The 19,410-nt window shown below is 43.1% G+C and overlaps 1 protein-coding gene and 2 pseudogenes across 1 annotated transcript; 2 read left to right on the top strand and 1 right to left on the bottom strand.

The window, feature by feature from the left end:
• Nucleotides 1-94: 94 nt before the first annotated feature.
• Nucleotides 95-978, bottom strand: LOC121543807 (trypsin-2-like). The gene is made up of 3 exons (XM_041853956.1): nucleotides 657-978; nucleotides 342-478; nucleotides 95-208 (listed from the first exon to the last, which is right to left on the bottom strand). The coding sequence occupies exons 1-3, from the start codon at nucleotides 976-978 to the stop codon at nucleotides 95-97; spliced, it is 573 nt and encodes a 190-aa protein (XP_041709890.1).
• A 2,396-nt stretch (nucleotides 979-3,374) lies between these two features.
• LOC121542852 lies at nucleotides 3,375-4,873 on the top strand (annotated as a pseudogene).
• Nucleotides 4,874-17,197: 12,324 nt separating this feature from the next.
• LOC121542853 lies at nucleotides 17,198-18,420 on the top strand (annotated as a pseudogene).
• Nucleotides 18,421-19,410: the final 990 nt, after the last annotated feature.

Genomic DNA, 19,410 nt, shown 5'->3' on the forward strand with positions numbered 1-19,410 from the left:
AGTGGTCTAATAAAGGAATGCTGTCACACAAACCCATTATAGTATTTATTTGAAATTACATGATACTTTAACCCACAAACATAGCAGCAGAAGCCTATATTCTTACCTTGGCGTAGACACCGGGGTTACCGGGCTCAGCACACCCATATCCCCAGGACACAACACCCTGCAGCTCACCGTTGCACACCACGGGGCCACCGGAGTCACCCTGAGAGAGAGAGAATGAGAGATTTACTTCACTGTTTCTCTGTACTGTATTTTTGGTCCTAATAGTTTTGATAAGCTGGTCAGAGGCAGTAGTAGAGCAGGACTAGCCTCTACAGGTCAGTGCTGTTCAGTACCTGGCAAGAGTCCTTGCCTCCCTCCAGGAATCCAGCGCAGAACATGGCATTAGTGATCTGACCAGGGTAGGAGTTGTCACAGTCGTTGAAAGACAGGATGGGGAGGTTCAGGCACTGCAGCTTGTCGCTATCGGCGGCTGTAAGGATGGATGAGAAATGAAAGAATGGATAGAAAGAAAGAAGGGGGAGTGAAAGGCAGAACATGTCAATTATGTATCATTTACATCTGAACACTGGCAATGGTTACTAGACCAAGTATATTTTATAACATAGCCCCAAAATACATGAAAGTATTGACGTTGGTGCTGTACTCACTGGAGCTCATGGTGTTTCCCCATCCAGAGACGACACACTTGGTGCCAGCGGGGGCCCAGCTGGTGGGCAGAGCAACAGGCTGCACGTAGGTGTTGAGGGTGGCGGGCTTGCTCAGCTTGATCAGCATGATGTCATTGTTGATGTTGTAGGAGCTGTAGTTGGGGTGGGGGATGACGCGGGAAGAAGAGATGAACTGCTCGCTACCCTCAGTCCTGGCAATGTTGTGCTTGCCCAGACGCACCTCCACGCAGCTTTGAGTGAAAGAGAAAGAGATAGACGGGAGAAAGAGAGAGGGAAAGGGGTGGGAAGGTAAGTGTTTCATAACTCGATGGTGTTCTGTACTGAGCCTTGAGGTGCAAGTGAAGTGAACTGCATGATATAATATAGATAGAAGGTAGGAATGATTAAGCCATGACTTGCATATCACATCTAAACCTTCTTGTCTTCTAACTAGGCTAGGGTCACTGTGTTTTCCAATTGTAGCCAATTAAATTGCACACTATTCAATTCATTTGCACACTGTGTAAATAGTGGACAGAACATATATTGGGTTATTTTGACCCAGCCAGTTGGGTCACTTAGACTGGAGGCATGGTTTAGCAGGTTTGTGGCTTTCAGATAGTTATTTTCGGCCACCCGTGAGTGTATATGTCATTCCGGTTAATCTGTTCTATTGTACTGTCACCTGCTAAGGTTGAGCACTGACACTTTTGTAGTGTTAATGAGGCTTACATAAGCGTATGAGTTCCTCAAGTGCCTATGCTTATCGCAATGTTGGGATAATTACCACTTTGTTATAATATTTAAATAATAATGTTATTACATTTACATAAAAATATGTAATGTGCATAAATATTCAAGGAACATTTAAATTTGCAGTGTACAAACTTCACATGATGAACAGGAATTACATTAACTCTCACGGGTGGCCAAGAAGAACTATCTGAAAGACATGCTCACTAAAAGGCCTCCTTAACTTATGGATTACATTAAAAAAGACCCAGCATGAAAATGAATAAAAACCAAACTGATGTTTGGGTAATTGGTCATTTTCAGGAGACGTGGCATATTGGATGTGGCTTTCAGATAGTTATTTTTGGTCCATGAGAGTAAATGCAATTGCTGTTCATCATGTTAAGGTTGTACACTGCAAATGTCTATTTTCTTTCAATAATTTTGCACATTACATATTTAATATAAAATTAATAACATTATTATTTAAATATTATAACAAAGTGGTAACTCTCCCAACATTGGTATGTGCATAAGCACTTGAGAAACTCATACCCAACAACTCAACTAAGTGACCCGACTGGCTGGATCAAAATAACCCAACGTGTGTTCTGTCCAATATTTACCCAAATTGGATTGTTTTTAACCCAGCATTTTTTTGACTACAGTAAATATTTTACTGATTTTTCTTTAATTGTGTTACCAATTTGGTAACAGAATTACACATTTTAATCACTTAATAATTCTTAAAAATGTACCCGGTCACAACAGTATCGCTAATGTAATGACTTGAAGGAATAAGTGAATGAGTCATCATTGTGAATTCATAACAAGTATTATAGTAGAATGTGTTGAGAATAATTTACTCTTTGAGCTCATAAAGTGCCATTGGTAACATGGGTTATTGTTAGATGATTGCTAATTAACTTAGCACTTGGCGACACCTTGTGAGTTTTTCCACATTAATGATGTCAATGTATCTTGCTGCTGTAAAGGAATTTTGAAAAGCCACTTTTCAAAATGCCCCAAACTGTACACTATTACACACTACAAAGGTAATACTTTACATTACAGTGCCCTTCTTACTGTGTAATTACTCATGTAAGACAACCTATGGACAATCCTAAGACAACCTAAGACAATCCTATGGCTGATTGGGTATTAACTAATTGGTGAGACTATTATGACGCTTGCCTTATGTTCAACACCTGACTCAACCCCATCCCTAACTCCAACTCTAACCCCAGCCTTATCTACATGGCTCTCTGGCCCCCAAAAATGTATGGAAAGCCTAATTCATGAGACAACCTACATAAATTTTATGAATTTATAAAATTGTAAATTCATGTAGAATTAGATTGAACTGTGGCAGACCTTCAGAATAACAAAGATAACAACTGTTATTGTATCAAAAAAAGTGCTTTTTAAGTAGAAGAAACAAAATCAATTTGGGTTAGAATCAAAACAGTAGCTAAGTTATTTTCCACAATGTGTGTGATCAAACACAAGGTCATCACTAACTGTAAACACTAACTTGGAACCAAAATGAAGAACTTGATTGAATACATGGTATTTATCACTTAAAGCTGTACCCCTGAGACGCTTCTGCTGATGGAATATCAGAAAGAGGAGGCTCTTGGTTGACATTATAAAGAAGTGTGTAGGAAATCACACATAATTGGAATGGCTACAATCTTTGAACAAAATAGTAATTCCGTTTGTTACCTGGCTCTCTGACCCAATTTTTTTTACGGAAAACACAACTGATAAGGAATCACTTAATGTTATTGTCCTATGGCTGATTGGGTATTAACTAATTGGTGAGACTATTATGACGCTTGCCTTATGTTCAACACCTGACTCAACCCCATCCCTAACTCCAACTCTAACCCCAGCCTTATCTACATGGCTCTCTGGCCCCCAAAAATGTATGGAAAGCCTAACTGATAAGGAATCGCCTAATCTTACAGTATCGTCCTATCCCTGGTCAACGAGAACTGGGTTGTGTCTGCTGCTCACTGCTACATGTCGTGTGTAAACTACATACCTGTACATGGAGTATCCTATGTGCTTATAGATGAGTAAGACTTCCATTTGATTAATACATTCAATATGTGTACTGGTACATCAAGCTTCCTCACGCTACAGAAAGAGGAGATGGGCTCCTGCTCTTATGAGCCGTTCCGGCTCGCACACGTCAAGGCTTTTGCAAGGCCATTTACTTACTTTACATGCCTGTCATGGCTTAACAACATCCGATTTTCCAGATTACAGTATATCATGCAGTTCACTTCACTTGCACCCCAAGGCTCAGCACAGAACACCATCAAGTGATGAAAGACTGTCCTTTCCACCTTTCTCTCAACTCTCTCTCTCTCTTTCACCCAAAGCCGCGTGGAGGTGCGTCTGGGCGAGCACAACATTGCCAGGACTGAGGGTAGCGAGCAGTTCATCTCTTCTTCCCGCGTCATCCCCCACCCCAACTACAGCTCCTACAACATCAACAATGACATCATGCTGATCAAGCTGAGCAAGCCCGCCCCCTCAACACCTACGTGCAGCCTGTTGCTCTGCCCACCAGCTGGGCCCCCGCTGGCACCATGTGCACCGTTTCTGGATGGGGCAACACCATGAGCTCCAGTGAGTACAGCAACAATGTCAATACTTTCATGTATTTTGGGGCTAGGTTATAAAATATACTTGGTCATGTAACCATTGCCAGTGTTCAGATGTAAATGATACATAATTGACATGTTCTGCCTTTCACTCCCCCTTCTTTCTTTCTATCCATTCTTTCATTTCTCATCCATCCTTACAGCCGCCGATAGCGACAAGCTGCAGTGCCTGAACCTCACCATCCTTTCTTTCAACGACTGTGACAACTCCTACCCTGGCCAGATCACTAATGCCATGTTCTGCGCTGGATTCCTGGAGGGAGGCAAGGACTCTTGCCAGGTACTGAACAGCACTGACCTGTAGAGGCTAGTCCTGCTCTACTACTGCCTCTGACCAGCTTATCAAAACTATTAGGACCAAAAATACAGTACAGAGAAACAGTGAAGTAAATCTCTCATTCTCTCTCTCTCAGGGTGACTCCGGTGGCCCTGTGGTGTGCAACGGTGAGCTGCAGGGTGTTGTGTCCTGGGGTTACGGATGTGCCGAGCCCGGTAACCCCGGTGTCTACGCCAAGGTAAGACAGAAAAATAGTTTTCCTGTTGTGTTTGAGGAAAACATCAACATACATACATCACTGTGACATCACTTGGTTTCCCAAAAGAAAAATACATTGAGTCTATTAAACATAGATTGATGGTTCTCATGTTGCCTCCCATTGAGTGTCTACTAATGTCTCCCTTCTCCTTCTCTTCCTACAGGTGTGCATCTTCAACGACTGGCTGACCAGCACCATGGCCACCTACTAAGTCTGATCCTAGCTTCGATCCTCCAGCACGGTCCCACAAATCTACAACATCCTGTGCAGTTCAACATCCACCTTTAATACTGGAAATGTAATACTAATGACAAATAAAGCATTTAACATCATTTCAGTTTACTGAGTATTTTTCCCAAGGTTAAATAAAAAAAATATTATACTCTCGAAGGTTCTTTTTACATGCCTGCAGCATAGAACACATATTCATGTAGGTAGTGAAATATTTTGTTCTGTATGGCATCAAGGGAGTGTTGATTGCAAGTGGAATGTCTACATTTGTGACAGTTAATAAATGCTGTAATTACAACAGCTGAAAGCTATAGTGTGTGATTGGTACATACATGTTTAGTATTTTAAATAAACACTATAACCATTGATTCTTGAAGAGTATAATGTAAAAATGCTCAGGTAATCTGTCGTACCCCATCAGAACGCAACATATAAGTTAATTTTACTCCATTGTTTGTAAACAATGTAATTGTAAACAAACACTGTATAACTTTGAAACATGGGTCATGATTCAATCATATGCGCATTGTTGACAAGCGCATTGCTCTGTCGATAATTTTGCTTTTGAAAGGCAATTTACTACTCTCTATAGCCCTCAACTCAACTCTAGAACAGAAACCCAGCAGGCTCTGGACCTTGTAGGGTAAGAGTTGAATACCCCTGCTCTATAGCAATCCTCAAGATAAAATGTATTAGTAATTTGGTTGAACTATCCCTTTAACCTTTTAAACTGTTACGAGGAATTCTCAATTTGAACATCCTTGTATTGGAAACGTCATATTATATCACATATTCTATTTGAGAGCAAAAGTGTTACAACTGTAACCTGTGTGAAATGCTAGCTAGTTAGCGGTGCGCGCTAGTAGCGTTTCAATCGGTGAAGTCACTCGCTCTGAGAACTTGAAGTAGTTGTTTCCCTTGCTCTGCAAGTGCTGCGGCTTTTGTGGAGCGATAGGTAGAGGTGCTTTGTTGGAGGCAGTTGTTGATGTGTCCAGAGGGTTCAAGTCCAGGGTGGGGTGAGGAGAGGGACGGAAGCTAAACTGTTACATTGGTGCCGTGAGGTAACTTGCACAATAACTGAAGGCAGCCAGTGATGATGTAGTGGTAGGATCACTATGATGCTGCGGGTTGAGTAGCTAGCTAGCTGTACTGACTAGCTTGGCTAGCCAGAAGGTTTTTCGTCTGTCCCTTGAGGATGATGACAAATCCGGTGAACCACAACATTAAACAAGTATAGCGAGTGAAAAGGAGTTACGTTCACTCATACTGTCCTGGCCTATTAAACAAAAGCAAAATGAACAATAAACGTAGGTGTCGCAACACTCTAGCGAACTCCGTCATTGTTCTCCAAGATCACCTCTGTCCAATTTGCGCGTACCCGCCCAATCTACTTTGCGCCACACCGTTCATGGATGCGGACAGTTTGTACGGGGATGCGGGCAGTTCATGAATGAGGACATTGCCACAAATAATGAACTAAACCCAGTCTTTACAGGGGGTTACATTCACCCCTTACTAGGAAAACTTGACTTCCCGGCAAGTGATACATAAAGCATAAGATTAGGCATCACAATGAATTCGACACATAACACAGTTTACAACACACCTTGAGCTATAACTTCTCTTAACACTACGCAACAGTAGAGCAAAGGCATATAAAAACACACCAAAAAACTCTCAGAAGTACAGTATGAGACGTGTGTGGTGCAAGAAAACACTCTGTAATGAGGTGAAGTGATGGTATGGCAATGTACACTACCGGTCAAAGGTTTTAGAACACCTACTCATTCAAGGGTTTTTCTTTACTTTTACTATTTTCTACATTGTAGAATAATAGTGAAGACATAATGCCAAGAGTGTGCAAAGCTGTCATCAAGGCAAAGGGTGGCTATTTGAAGAATCTCAAATATAAAATATATTTTGATTTGTTTAACACTTTTTTTGTTACTATATGATTCCATATGTGTTATTTCATAGTTTTAATGTCTTCACTATTATTCTACAATGTAGAAAATAATAAAAATAAGTTCTAAAACTTTTGACCGGTAGTGTACGTGACTTCTTCACCCAGCCAGCTGAAGGACCTCCCTGATGAGTCTACTTTCAAATCTCTGCCCTGATCAGAGTTTATGTGGGAAGGCAGGCCATAACGGACAAAGAACATCTCCCAAAGCACACTGGCTGGTCTTTAGTGGCGTAAGCTTGGGCGTAGCGAGTGAAGTGATCTGTTACTACGAGGATGTTACTGATGTTCTTTGTGTCATTTTCAGAGAGAATAAGTATATACACACCAGCTCTAGGGGTGGTGATGTTCGCTAAAGGTGCTGATCTAGTGAGCAGTCTTCAGCTGCACACACCTTGCACATGACTTGCAGTGAAACTCAATGTCTCTGAACATGAAGTGCCAGTAGAACCGAGCACAGGCTAGATCAAGAGTCCTCTCATAACCTAAATGTCCCATATCATTGTGGAGAGACTTCATGACCATGGCTCTGAATTATTTGGGGAGAACCAGCTGCTTTCTCTTGACCTGACTGGGGCCTCTATGGAGTCTGTAGAGCACACCTTGTTCCATAGAGAGCAAATCCCAGGACCTCATCAAGACGGCCTCCTCAGACTGTAGAGCGGCTCTGGTGGAGGGCTTTCTTCCTGTTTTTAAAGCTCCCATGACATCGGATATCACAGGGTCACTGTGCTGGGCTCTCTCAAGCTCTGCAACATCCAGCTAAGGCAGCTGTGAGGTTCACAAAGGCATTAGGCAACGCTTCTGGGGGAACTCCTAATGTAACGTCTGCACAGTTTGGGACGTCAGACAGTGTCACCTCCACAGCAATGGCTCGACAGGTGGCTTTGACACCAGGACCCGGCACTTCAATCAAGTCATCCTCTTGATTGCTGCAGGGGTGCGGTCTTCTGGACAATGGATGATTGTCACTTTGGATCCGCTGTCTAGGATGGCTACATGGCTCTCCATTCACTCTCACATTCAGGCTCGTCTCTGGGCCCAACATTCTCTGGGGTAGACCTCCAGCTGACTAGTGTTTGGTGGTGGAGGACATTTGGGTAGGTGAGGTGGAGTTAATTGAAAGTGGGGAAACAGCTCGCTCCTTTACTGCCCTCCTCTGGCATTTCCCTGATTCTTGGAGGAGTGAATGAATCGCTGGGCTACGTCCTCTGCATTTCGGAGGTTTTGGCACTGTCTGGAGGAGTGGCCATCTTCTCCACAGTTGTAGCAAAAGTCGTCTCTCTTGGGTATTGGCCTCTGACCCTGCCCCTCTCTGGGGAATGCTGCCGCCTCTCTTGGGAACGCCATCTCTGCCTCTCAGTGGTGTTTTGACTAGACAGCTGAGGTACAACAGGTCGGATAGAGTCTTCCCTCATGGCTGCAATGATGGACTGTAGAGCTCACTTGCTTCTGCAGCTCAGCTACGTGGCTGCCAGTCTTCACAGGAAAACTCTTCTGGGGCACAGGTTTCCAGTGTGACTGCCTCTCTGCTTCTCTTTCCTCCTCCTCACGGATTTCTTGGAGTAGGGTGGAAAAGGATGGGGGCTCGTCCCCCCTCTCTCTCAGCCTGAGGTGGTTGAGGACCTCACAGCTTTACAGAACTCCTCTAATCAGCTGTTCCACTCTGGCGTGGTCGCGTCTGGAACAGTCTATTCCTCCCTTCATCACAACCTTTTGCAGAAGCTTCTCCAAGCGAAGTAGGAAGTTGGATATCTTCTCAGCTGGCTTCTGTCTCAGGCCTCTGAACTCATAATACAGGTCCTTACCAGTGGAGGCAGTGTCATAGGTATGTTCCAGTATCTTCAGATAGTCTTTGACGGACGCATCTGGGCAGTTGGCTCTCAGCGCGGTGACAACTCCTGCAGCTGGGGACTTCAAGCTTTTAATTATCCTCTTCCTCTTCTCCTGTTCCGAACAGTGCCAATCTGGCAGCATCTGGTTGACCTGCTCCATCCATGAGTCAAAGTAATCTTCTCCAAGCGGTGTGGGGTCCACTCCACTGAAAGACCTTAGCCGTCTGTAGGGGCTGGAATCATGGGGGGGCTTCATCACCTCTATCAGCACCGTCCCCATTGCTTCAATAATGGCCTCTTGACTGGAGGTGAAAGCTTGAGATGAGGTTGTGTGAGTCTGACTTCTACTTGCAATCTCACCTGCTGCGATAGGATCAGGAGTCGTCTCTGCCTCACCAGGGGGGGATCTCTCTCTTGGATTTCCACTGGTCCATTCATGTCAGTAAGGTCAACAGAGAATTCCATTAACACACTGCCTAGTCGAGTTGGGGCCTGCTGCATCCGGCTTCTGACTTTAAGCTTTCCAAAGATCAACTTCCCCATCCAATACTTCCTCTACTTCAGCCGGGCCAACCTCTTCATGTACTCCGATTACTATTAGTGCATGTCTGGGTTCCACATTTTCCCATTTAGTCCACAGTATTAACTTGTCCACTTCCATGTTTGGGTGGGCTTTCTCTTCTCAGACTTGACTTATTTTATATGGAGGTAGATTGCAAAAAAGTATCTTTGAATTCAGTCCTATGAGTCTAGGGCCAGGTATTTCAATAATATAGTTGAATATAATTACTGTGAGCTCTTCTGAGTATGGACTGGTGCTTCCCTACAGCAATTATATTAGATGAATGTTGAATATTCACTCATTTGAGAAAAAAAGTATTTTCTTCAGGGAGTTATCTTTGAGCATTACACTTTGATTTTCCCTATACAGCCCTGGAGTCTATTTCATCCATAATCTCAGCGGAGCCTCCATTTGTGATCCCTCTTTCTTCAGGCAGCTTTGTTATGACTTTAACTAGGCTAGTACAGATAGAGAGATAAGACCTGGGTTCTATCAGGTGGGGCCTATATTTATAGGTGAGTGTCAGTAATAGACAAAGGGGTGTATACGGGTAGCATGTAGTCCCACAGGACATTGTATGTGTCTTACCATGAGTCAGTAAGCCCATGAATGATATAGGGGGAAGATATGCCAGAAGACTGTATATGTACCATGTATAAAATAATATTGGTGCCTCGACCTAATAAGCATAAACATGTGAAAGGTTAGAACTAGCTTTTTAGGAAACAATAAGATACACCCACACAATGACAAACACAATGACCTTTTTCTTCCACGTTAGGGGAATTTATTCAAACTAAAGATAATGGTCAAAAATAGATTAGAATGTAAAAGTAAAATATTTGAGGACATAGCAATTATCACAAAGGACAATGAACCACAGAGGACCACAGAATCATACTGGACCTAATTAAACCCTGAGATAAATTGTAAACAGGTATAATATTAAAACATCAAAATGAGAAAAGGAATCGAATAAGACACATAAGAAATCAACAGTATTGCCATTGTCCAACCATATATCAAATATGGCTGTCATGACTTCGGCCGAGGCTGCCTCCCCTCCTTGTTCGGGCAGGCTTCGGCGTTCGTCGTCACCGGCTTACTAACCACTGCCGCCCCAATCATCATCACATTTGTCTTGTCTTGTCAATCACACCCACCTGGTTCTATCCCCTCATTAGTCCGTGTATAAGTGTTCCCTCTGCCCCCTTGTCCTTGTGGGTGATTGTTATTTGTGAGAGTAGTATAGCTCGGTGGAGATACTCGTACATTTTGTTGCCAGGGTAGATTTTCCCCTGTGCCTATGTATTATTGGATTCTATCCGTTACAGTGTAATTGCCAGGGATGTTAGTTTCCCCTGGGCCTGTTTCATTGATCGCTATTTGAGCGCATTTGTGTGTCAAGACGGAATAAACTCTGTATTTGGTGATTACCCTCCTGCGCCTGACTCCTTTCCATCACACGCATCACGATAGCTCAAAGTGAAACTGCGGGAAAACGTAATGGAACTACTTTCCCAAACTAGATCCCTGAAACTAGGAAGTTTACATACACCTTAGCCAAATACATTTAAACTCAGTTTTTCACAATTCCTGACATTTAATCCTAGTAAAAAGTATTTGCCTTAGGTCAGTTAGGATCACCACTTTATTTTAAGAATGTGAAATGTCAGAATAATAGTAGAGAGAATGATTTATTTCAGCTTTAATTTCTTTCATCACATTCCCAGTGGGTCAGAAGTTTACATAAACTCAATGAGTATGTGGTAGCATTGCCTTTAAATTGTTTAACTTGAGTCAAATGTTTCGGGTAGCATTCCACAAGATTTCCACAATAATTTAGGTGAATTTTGGCCCATTCCTCCTGACAGAGCTGGTCAGGTTTGTAGGCCTCCTTGCTCGCACACGCTTTTTCAGTTCTGCCCACACATTTTCTATAGGATTGAGGTCAGGGCTTTGTGATTGCCACAACTTTGGAAGTATGCTTGTGGTCATTGTCCATTTGGAAGACCCATTTGCGACCAAGCTTTAACTTCCTGACTGATGTCTTGAGATGTTGCTTCAATATATCCACATAATTTTCCTTCCTCATGATGCCATCTATTTTGTGAAGTGCACCAGTCCCTCCTGCAGCAAAGCACCCCCACAGCATGATGCTGCCAACCCCATGCTTCACGGTTGGGATGGTGTTCTTCGGCTTGCAAGCCTACCCCTTTTTCCTCCAAACATAACAATGGTCATTATGACCAAACAGTTCTATTTTTGTTTCATCAGACCAGAGGACATTTCTCAAAAAGTAAGATCTTTGTCCCCATTTGCAGTTGCAAACCGTAGTCTGGCTTTTTTATGGCGGTTTTGGAGCAGTGGCTTTTTCCTTGCTGAGCGGCCTTTCATGTTATGTCGATATAGGACTCGTTTTACTGTGGACATAGATACTTTTGTACCTGTTTCCTCCAGCATCTTCACAAGGTCCTTTGCTGTTGTTCTGGGATTGATTTGCACTTTTCGCACCAAAGTACGTTCATCTCTAGGAGACAGAACGCGTCTCCATCCTGAGCTTTATGACGGCTACGTGGTCCCATGGTGTTTATACTTGCGTACTATTGTTTGTACAGATGAACGTGATACCTTCAGGCATTTGGAAATTTCTCCCAAGGATGAACCAGACTTGTGGAGGTCTACAATTTTCTTTCTGAGGTCTTGGCTGATTTCTTTTGCTTTTCACATGATGTCAAGCAAAGAGGCACTGAGTTTAAATGTAGGCCTTGAAATACATCCACAGGTACACCTCCAATTGACTCAAATAATGTAAATTAGCCTATCAGAAGCTTCTAACGCCATTACATCATTTTCTGGAATTTTCCAAGCTGTTTAAAGGCACAGTCAACTTAGTGTATGTAAACTTCTGACCCACTGGAATTGTGATACAGTGAATTATAAGTGAATTAATCTGTCTGTAAACAACTGTTGGAAAAAGTACTTGTGTCATGCACAAAGTAGATGTCCTAACCGACTTGCCAAAATGATAGTTTGTTAACAAGAAATTTGTGGAGTGGTTGAAAAACGAATTTGAATGACTCCAACCTAAGTGTATGTAAACTTCCGACTTCAACTGTATACAACATGCTGTTATGTTGTATATATACCTAAAAGCCAAGAGTTTTGCCACACATAATAAACTAAACCCAGTCTTTACAGGGGGTTACAAAACTGCTATGTATTTTCTCCATTGCTATAATAAATCAAAATGTACTCTATATTAGGTGAGTCTTCTGTATACAGCACTTTTATATTGCTGCTACAGTATGCTATTGAACACGTACTGTTGTGTAATGAGACAAAATCATTTTGGCTACTGGTACATGTTACATACAGTATATGGTAACAACATAAGGAATCTGACCAAATCCTATGGTTAGAAGTGAGCCAGGGGTGTGTTCAGTTCGCTTCAATGTTTGCTACGTTGCATGTCTGTTTGTACTGAACGATACATTTCCCCAAACCGGTGAGTATCGTTCTTTAACAGCCTTTTGCTCGCATTTTGCTCCCATTTGGTGGGTGTGGTGAGGTGTGGCCTGATCAATATGGGTGTGACCATTTGTAATCGCAGAACTCGTGCAGCACACATCATACGGTAATCTGGGCCACCGAAATTCCAACGTTTTTCAACTGGTTGTTCAGTACAGTACCATTTCCGCTGAATTCAACGTTGCACACCATTCTGTCATACTTAACGCACCCCTGGGTTGAACATAAAGCAGGGGTTACGGTTACTGTTAGTGTTGAGGCTAGGGTTACGTTTGAGAGAATATTTGTGATATTTTGAGTTGGATAACATGTATTGTTTTGAGATAGATAAAGTTGTTATTTTGAGTTGGGTACACTGATTGATTAATTTGAGTTGGTAAACATATTATTAAGAGTCAGTAAAGTGTTTGTATTGAGTTTGGTCAACTGATTGATTGGTTTAATTTGAGTAAACGTTTTATTTTGAGTTAGATAAACATTATTTTGAGTTGGATACATTTATTATTTTTGAGCTAGGTCAACTTAAATGGATAAATGTAATATTATTGTATTATTGTTACTTAACTCAATATCTCATCTCAACAAGAACATTTAGAAAATAGATCGGTAAACTTATTATTTTAATTTAGATACATGTAATACTATGAGTTGGGCCAATTTTTTTATTAATTTTTTGGACACATTATTTTGAGTTGGGTAAACTGATTGATTAATTTGAATTGGATTAACAATATTTTTAGTTTGGTAAACTGGTAGATTTGAGTTGATTCGTTTTTTATTAATAAAAAAGAGAGGTTTGAGAGTTATCGTCACTTGAAAGTCTCCCCTACTGTTCTTTTCCATTATTGATGTTTAGAAATGCTAATCTTGGTTTTATCATTATGGAAACATACCTGAGAAAGGAGCTGTGAAAATGCTTTCATTATCACCACAGACAGCCCCATAATTAAGCGAGTCTTGGCTACTGTACATCCCCATACAACACATACCTCTGATTAAAGGCTTGGGAGGACGTTACAGTGTTGCTATTACTGTTATTACTGAGTTATTACTTTAGAATGAGCAAGTCTCTTATTTACTCATTGTTACATTGTATTTACATTAGGCTAGGGTTAGAGTTGAGCTGGGATGTGGACATGAAGCTAGGGTTAAGGCTAGTATTAGGGTTGAGCTGGGATGTGGACATGAAGTTATGGTTAAGGATTTGGTTGAGCTGGAATCTGGACATGAAGTTAGGGTTAAGGGTTTGGGTTGAGCTGGGATGTGGACATGTAGTTAGGGTTAAGGGTTAGGGTGGAGCTGGGATGTGGACATTAAGTTAGGGTTAAGGGTTAGGGTGGAGCTGGGATTTTGACATGAAGTTAGGGTTAAGGGTTAGGGTGGAGCTGGGATGTGGACATGAAGTTAGGGTCAAGGGTTGGGTCGAGCTGGGATGTGGACATGAAGTTAGGGTTAAGGGTTGAGCTGGGATGTGGACATGAAGTTAGGGTTAAGGGTTGAGCTGGGATGTGGACATGAAGTTAGGGTTAAGGGTTAGGGTTGAGCTGGGGTGAGGACATGAAGTTAGGGTTAAGGGTTGAGCTGGGATGTGGACATGAAGTTAGGGTTAAGGGTTGAGCTGGGATGTGGACATGAAGTTAGGGTTAAGGGTTGAGCTGGGATGTGGACATGAAGTTAGGGTTAAGGGTTGAGCTGGGATGAGGACATGAAGTTAGGGTTAAGGGTTGAGCTGGGATGTGGACATGAAGTTAGGGTTAAGGGTTAGGGTTGAGCTGGGATGTGGACATGAAGCTAGGGTTAAGGGTTGAGCTGGGATGAGGACATGAAGTTAGGGTTAAGGGTTGAGCTTGGATGTGGACATGAAGTTAGGGTTAAGGTTTGAGCTGGGATGAGGACATGAAGTTAGGGTTAGGGATAGAGATGAGGGGTAGGGTTTGGGTTGAGCAGGGAAGTGGACAAGAAGCTAGGGATGTGGGTTTGCGTTGAGGCTAGGGTTAGGGTTGAGCAGGGATGTGGACATGAAGGTAAGGTTAGGGTTGAGGGTTAGGGTTGAGCAGGGACATGGACATGAAGGTAAGGTTAGGGTTGAGGCTAAGGTTATGGGTAAGGTTAGGGTTGAGCCGGGGTGTACACTTTAATCTGCTGTCAAGGAACAACTGTTTGTTTAAATCGTGTATTAATACCTAATATAATAAATTACACTACCCAAGCGTGTGCTTACTTTAAGTGTTTTACTGTATATAAACTGCATACAGTATAAACATTTTTTGGGAGGAACTTATTTACATTTACATTTACATTTTAGTCATTTAGCAGACGCTCTTATCCAGAGCGACTTACAGGAGCAATTAGGGTTAAGTGCCTTGCTCAAGGGCACATTAACGTCATTTAGCAGACGCTCTTAGCCAGAGCGACTCGCAAATTGGTGCGTTCACCCTATAGCCAGTGGGATAACCACTTTACAATTTGGGGGGGTTAGAAGGAACACTTTATCCTATCCCAGGTATTCCTTAAAGAGGTGGGGTTTCAAATGTCTCCGGAAGGTGGTGAGTGACTCCGCTGTCCTGGCGTCGTGAGGGAGCTTGTTCCACCATTGGGGTGCCAGAGCAGCGAACAGTTTTGACTGGGCTGAGCGGGGAGCTATGCTTCCGCAGAGGAAGGGAGCCAGCAGGCCAGAGGTGGATGAACGCAATGCCCTCGTTTGGGTGTAGGGACTGATCAGAGCCTGAAGGTACAGAGGTGCCGTTCCCCTCACTGCTCCATAGGCAAGCACCATGGTCTTGTAGCGGATGCGAGCTTCAACTGGAAGCCAGTGGAGTGTGCGGAGGAGGGGGGTGACGTGAGAGAACTTGGGAAGGTTGAACACCAGACGGGCTGCGGCATTCTGGATGAGTTGTAGGGGTTTAATGGCACAGGCAGGGAGGCCAGCCAACAGCGAGTTGCAGTAGTCCAGACGGGAGATGACAAGTGCCTGGATTAGGACCTGTGCCGCTTCCTGTGTAAGGCAGGGTCGTACTCTCCGTAAGTTGTAGAGCATGAACCTGCAGGAGCGGGTCACCGCCTTGATGTTGGCGGAGAACGACAGGGTGTTGTCCAGGGTCACGCCTAGGCTCTTCGCACTCTGGGAGGAGGACACAGCGGAGTTGTCAACCGTGATGGCGAGATCATGGAACGGGCAGTCCTTCCCCGGGAGGAAGAGCAGCTCCGTCTTGCCAGGGTTCAGCTTGAGGTGGTGATCCGTCATCCATACTGATATGTCTGCCAGACATGCAGAGATGCGATTCGCCACCTGGTTATCAGAAGGGGGAAAGGAGAAGATTAGTTATGATTATACATCTTGAACTAATAGCAATATAAGGACATATAAGGTATAGAGTTATTATTTTTTACCAGAGCCTTGTATGACTTTCCATCAAAACTCTTTAAACCCAGTTTGCTTGTTTACATAGCTAAAATAGGCCATCTGAGCTGCAAAGCTGTGTTTGTCGACTTCTCCAAGAGTATACCAACGTGTGAACCACACAGCTGTGTTGCAGTCCTGTTGAGGTCAAGATACAGTCTGAACTGCAGAGAATACTTTCGATCTCAAACTGTCAGTTGTAGCGTACTGTATATGTATCACTTTCTTCTGTAAGACATTCAATCAAATCCAGACGGCAAGAACCTGCACTTAAAAAGTACTGGGACTATTTAAAACGTATATTAAGCTTCTTGCTGCCTTTAGGGTCAACTTCATACCACTCCATGATGGAAACTGCTGTGTCATAATGCTGACCTTGGCAGTGCAACTTTTGGCTCTGATTGGCTTTCTTTTGAACAGTCAAACAGTGGCACAGCCGATTCTGTTTATAAACCAGGGGTGCAGATGAACCCCTTTCATCGACAGGATCATACAGCAACCATGATTTCTCTGGTCTTTGTTCTGCTCATTGGAGCCGCTTGTGAGTCTAGTAATGATCATTGAAAAAGAACAGGACTGTGTTATGACACTAACATCACACATTTGTTTCTTTGACGTTATTAAGAAATATGTTGTTGTTGTTTTAACATAGTGCTATGCTTTTCCATCTCAAAAGAGAGAGGTAATATAGCTAAGAATGTGCCTGCTCTCTGTTTACAGTCGCCACGTAGGACGACAAGATCATCGGTGGGTATGAGTGCAAGGCCTACTCCCAGCACCACCAGGTGTCTCTGAACGTTGGGTACCACTTCTGTGGTGGCTCCCTGGTCAACGAGAACTGGGTTGTGTCTGCTGCTCACTGCTACCAATTGTAAGTAGCCTACCATATGAACTACTAGCAACATATTGAGTCAATAACAACTAGCAACAATTTGATATGCTTAACTTTGGCAAAACTAAATGACACAAAGGTGAACTCCATATTCACATGAACTGTGAAAGTAAGAAACGTACAAATGGAACTTTCTCTCGATCTGTCAGCCGTGTGGAGGTGCGTCTGGGCGAGCACAACATCAAGGTGACTGAGGGTAGCGAGCAGTTCATCTCTTCTTCCCGTGTGATCCGTCACCCCAACTACAGCTCCTACAACATCGACAATGACATCATGCTGATCAAGCTGAGCAAGCCCGCCACCCTCAACACCTACGTGCAGCCTGTTGCTCTGCCCACCAGCTGTGCCCCCCGCTGGCACCATGTGCACCGTTTCTGGATGGGGCAACACCATGAGCTCCAGTGAGTACAGAACCTGGGTCAAAGGTTACATGTGCCAGTTGGTTATCTTCATGGTGGCCGAGTGTGTAGAGGCATGGAAAATGTAGGTTTACTATTAAAAACACAACTTCATTATTTCTAACCATAACTCCCTCCCTCCCTCTCTCCCTCCCTCCCTCTTTCTCCTTCTCCTTACAGCCGCTGACAAGAACAAGCTTCAGTGCCTGAACATCCCCATCCTGTCCTACAGTGACTGTAACAACTCCTACCCTGGAATGATCACAAACGCCATGTTCTGCGCTGGATACCTGGAGGGAGGCAAGGACTCTTGCCAGGTACTTACCACTCTGACCTCCCATCAGTGGCACTACAATCATGACTTTAAATTGCCTTTTTCAGTTCAATTGATATAAAAACAAAAATTTAAAAAAATATTCCATTTAGCAGACGCTTTTATCCAAAGCGACTTACAGTCATGCGTGCATATATTTTTTTGTGTATGGGTGGTCCCGGGGTTCGAACCCACTACCTTGGCGTTACAAGCGCCGTGCGCTACCAGCTGAGCTACAGAGGACCACTTTAAATAATTGTATATGACTTTCTCTCTTTCTCTCTTAGGGTGACTCTGGTGGCCCCGTGGTGTGCAACGGTGAGCTCCAGGGTGTTGTGTCCTGGGGTTACAAATGTGCCGAGCCCGGTAACCCCGGTGTCTACGCCAAGGTAAGACAGAAAAATAGTTTTCCTGTTGTGTTTGAGGAAAACATCAACATACATACATCACTGTGACATCACTTGGTTTCCCAAAAGAAACCTATAAAACATAGATTGATGGTTCTCATGTTGCCTCCCATTGAGTGTCCACTAATGTCTCCCTTCTCCTTCTCTTCCTCCAGGTGTGCATCTTCAACGACTGGCTGACCAGCACCATGGCCACCTACTAAGTCTGATCCTAGCTTTGGTCCTTCAATACTGTCCCATATCTCTACAACATCCTGTGCAGTTCAACATCCAGCTTTTATACTGGAGATTAAATACTAATGACAAATAAATTATGTAACATCATTTCAGTTTACTGATTATTTTCCCCAAGGTCATATAAAAAATATATATATACTTTTGAAGGTTCTTCTTACATGCCTGCAGCATTGAGTACATATTCATGTATGGTGTGAAATATTTTGTTCTGTATGGCATCAAGGGAGTGTTGATTGCAAGTGGAATGTCTACATTTGTGACAATAATGTAATTACAACAGCTAAAAGCTACAGTCTGTGATTGGTACAACCATTTCTTGACTTTTACAATTATCAATATAACCATTGATTCTTGAAGATTATAACCAGGGCCTGCTCTAGCCTTTTTGGGGCCCTAAGCGAGATGTGGTTGGGGGCCCCCCACCTATCAGCAAAACCTTTGAGTGGCCCCCCTCTTGACGGTAGAGATAAATAAAATGCATTTCCTGCAATTCTACATATTTCGCCATGGGGAGAGAAAACTTAGCAGTTTTACACTTAATTTCCTGCAATTCTACTCTTTTTGCCATGGGGTGGAGAGAAATGTTTGCAGTTTTAAAGCTAATTCCTGCAATTCTACACATTTTGTAATGACTAATGCCATGTTATTATGATATCTGTGTGAGAATGAATATCAAAATCAATAGGGGCCCCGTGCCCTGCGTTCCCAGTTGGTATTCGTCCATGATTACTACAAGTTAAACAATGTTTTTCTGACATGGCTATACTCAGGGTCAGTCAAATGGAATGGCTAATTGAGTGACTGTCAGGGACTGACATAATAATAGAAAAACTGCTGATGCAAGCCACATTTTTAGATTGCAACTGGTGTATTCTACTTCTCTTGGTCCTCTGTACCTCAGCTGGTAGAGCACGGCGCTTGTAACGCCAAGGTAGTGGGTTCGATCCCTGGGACCACCCATACACAAAAATGTATGCACGCATGACTGTAAGTCGCTTTGGATAAAAGCGTCTGCTAAATGGCATATTATTATATTATTACT

This window comes from Coregonus clupeaformis, unplaced genomic scaffold (assembly GCF_020615455.1).
Source record: "Coregonus clupeaformis isolate EN_2021a unplaced genomic scaffold, ASM2061545v1 scaf1373, whole genome shotgun sequence".
Taxonomy (NCBI): domain Eukaryota; kingdom Metazoa; phylum Chordata; class Actinopteri; order Salmoniformes; family Salmonidae; genus Coregonus; species Coregonus clupeaformis.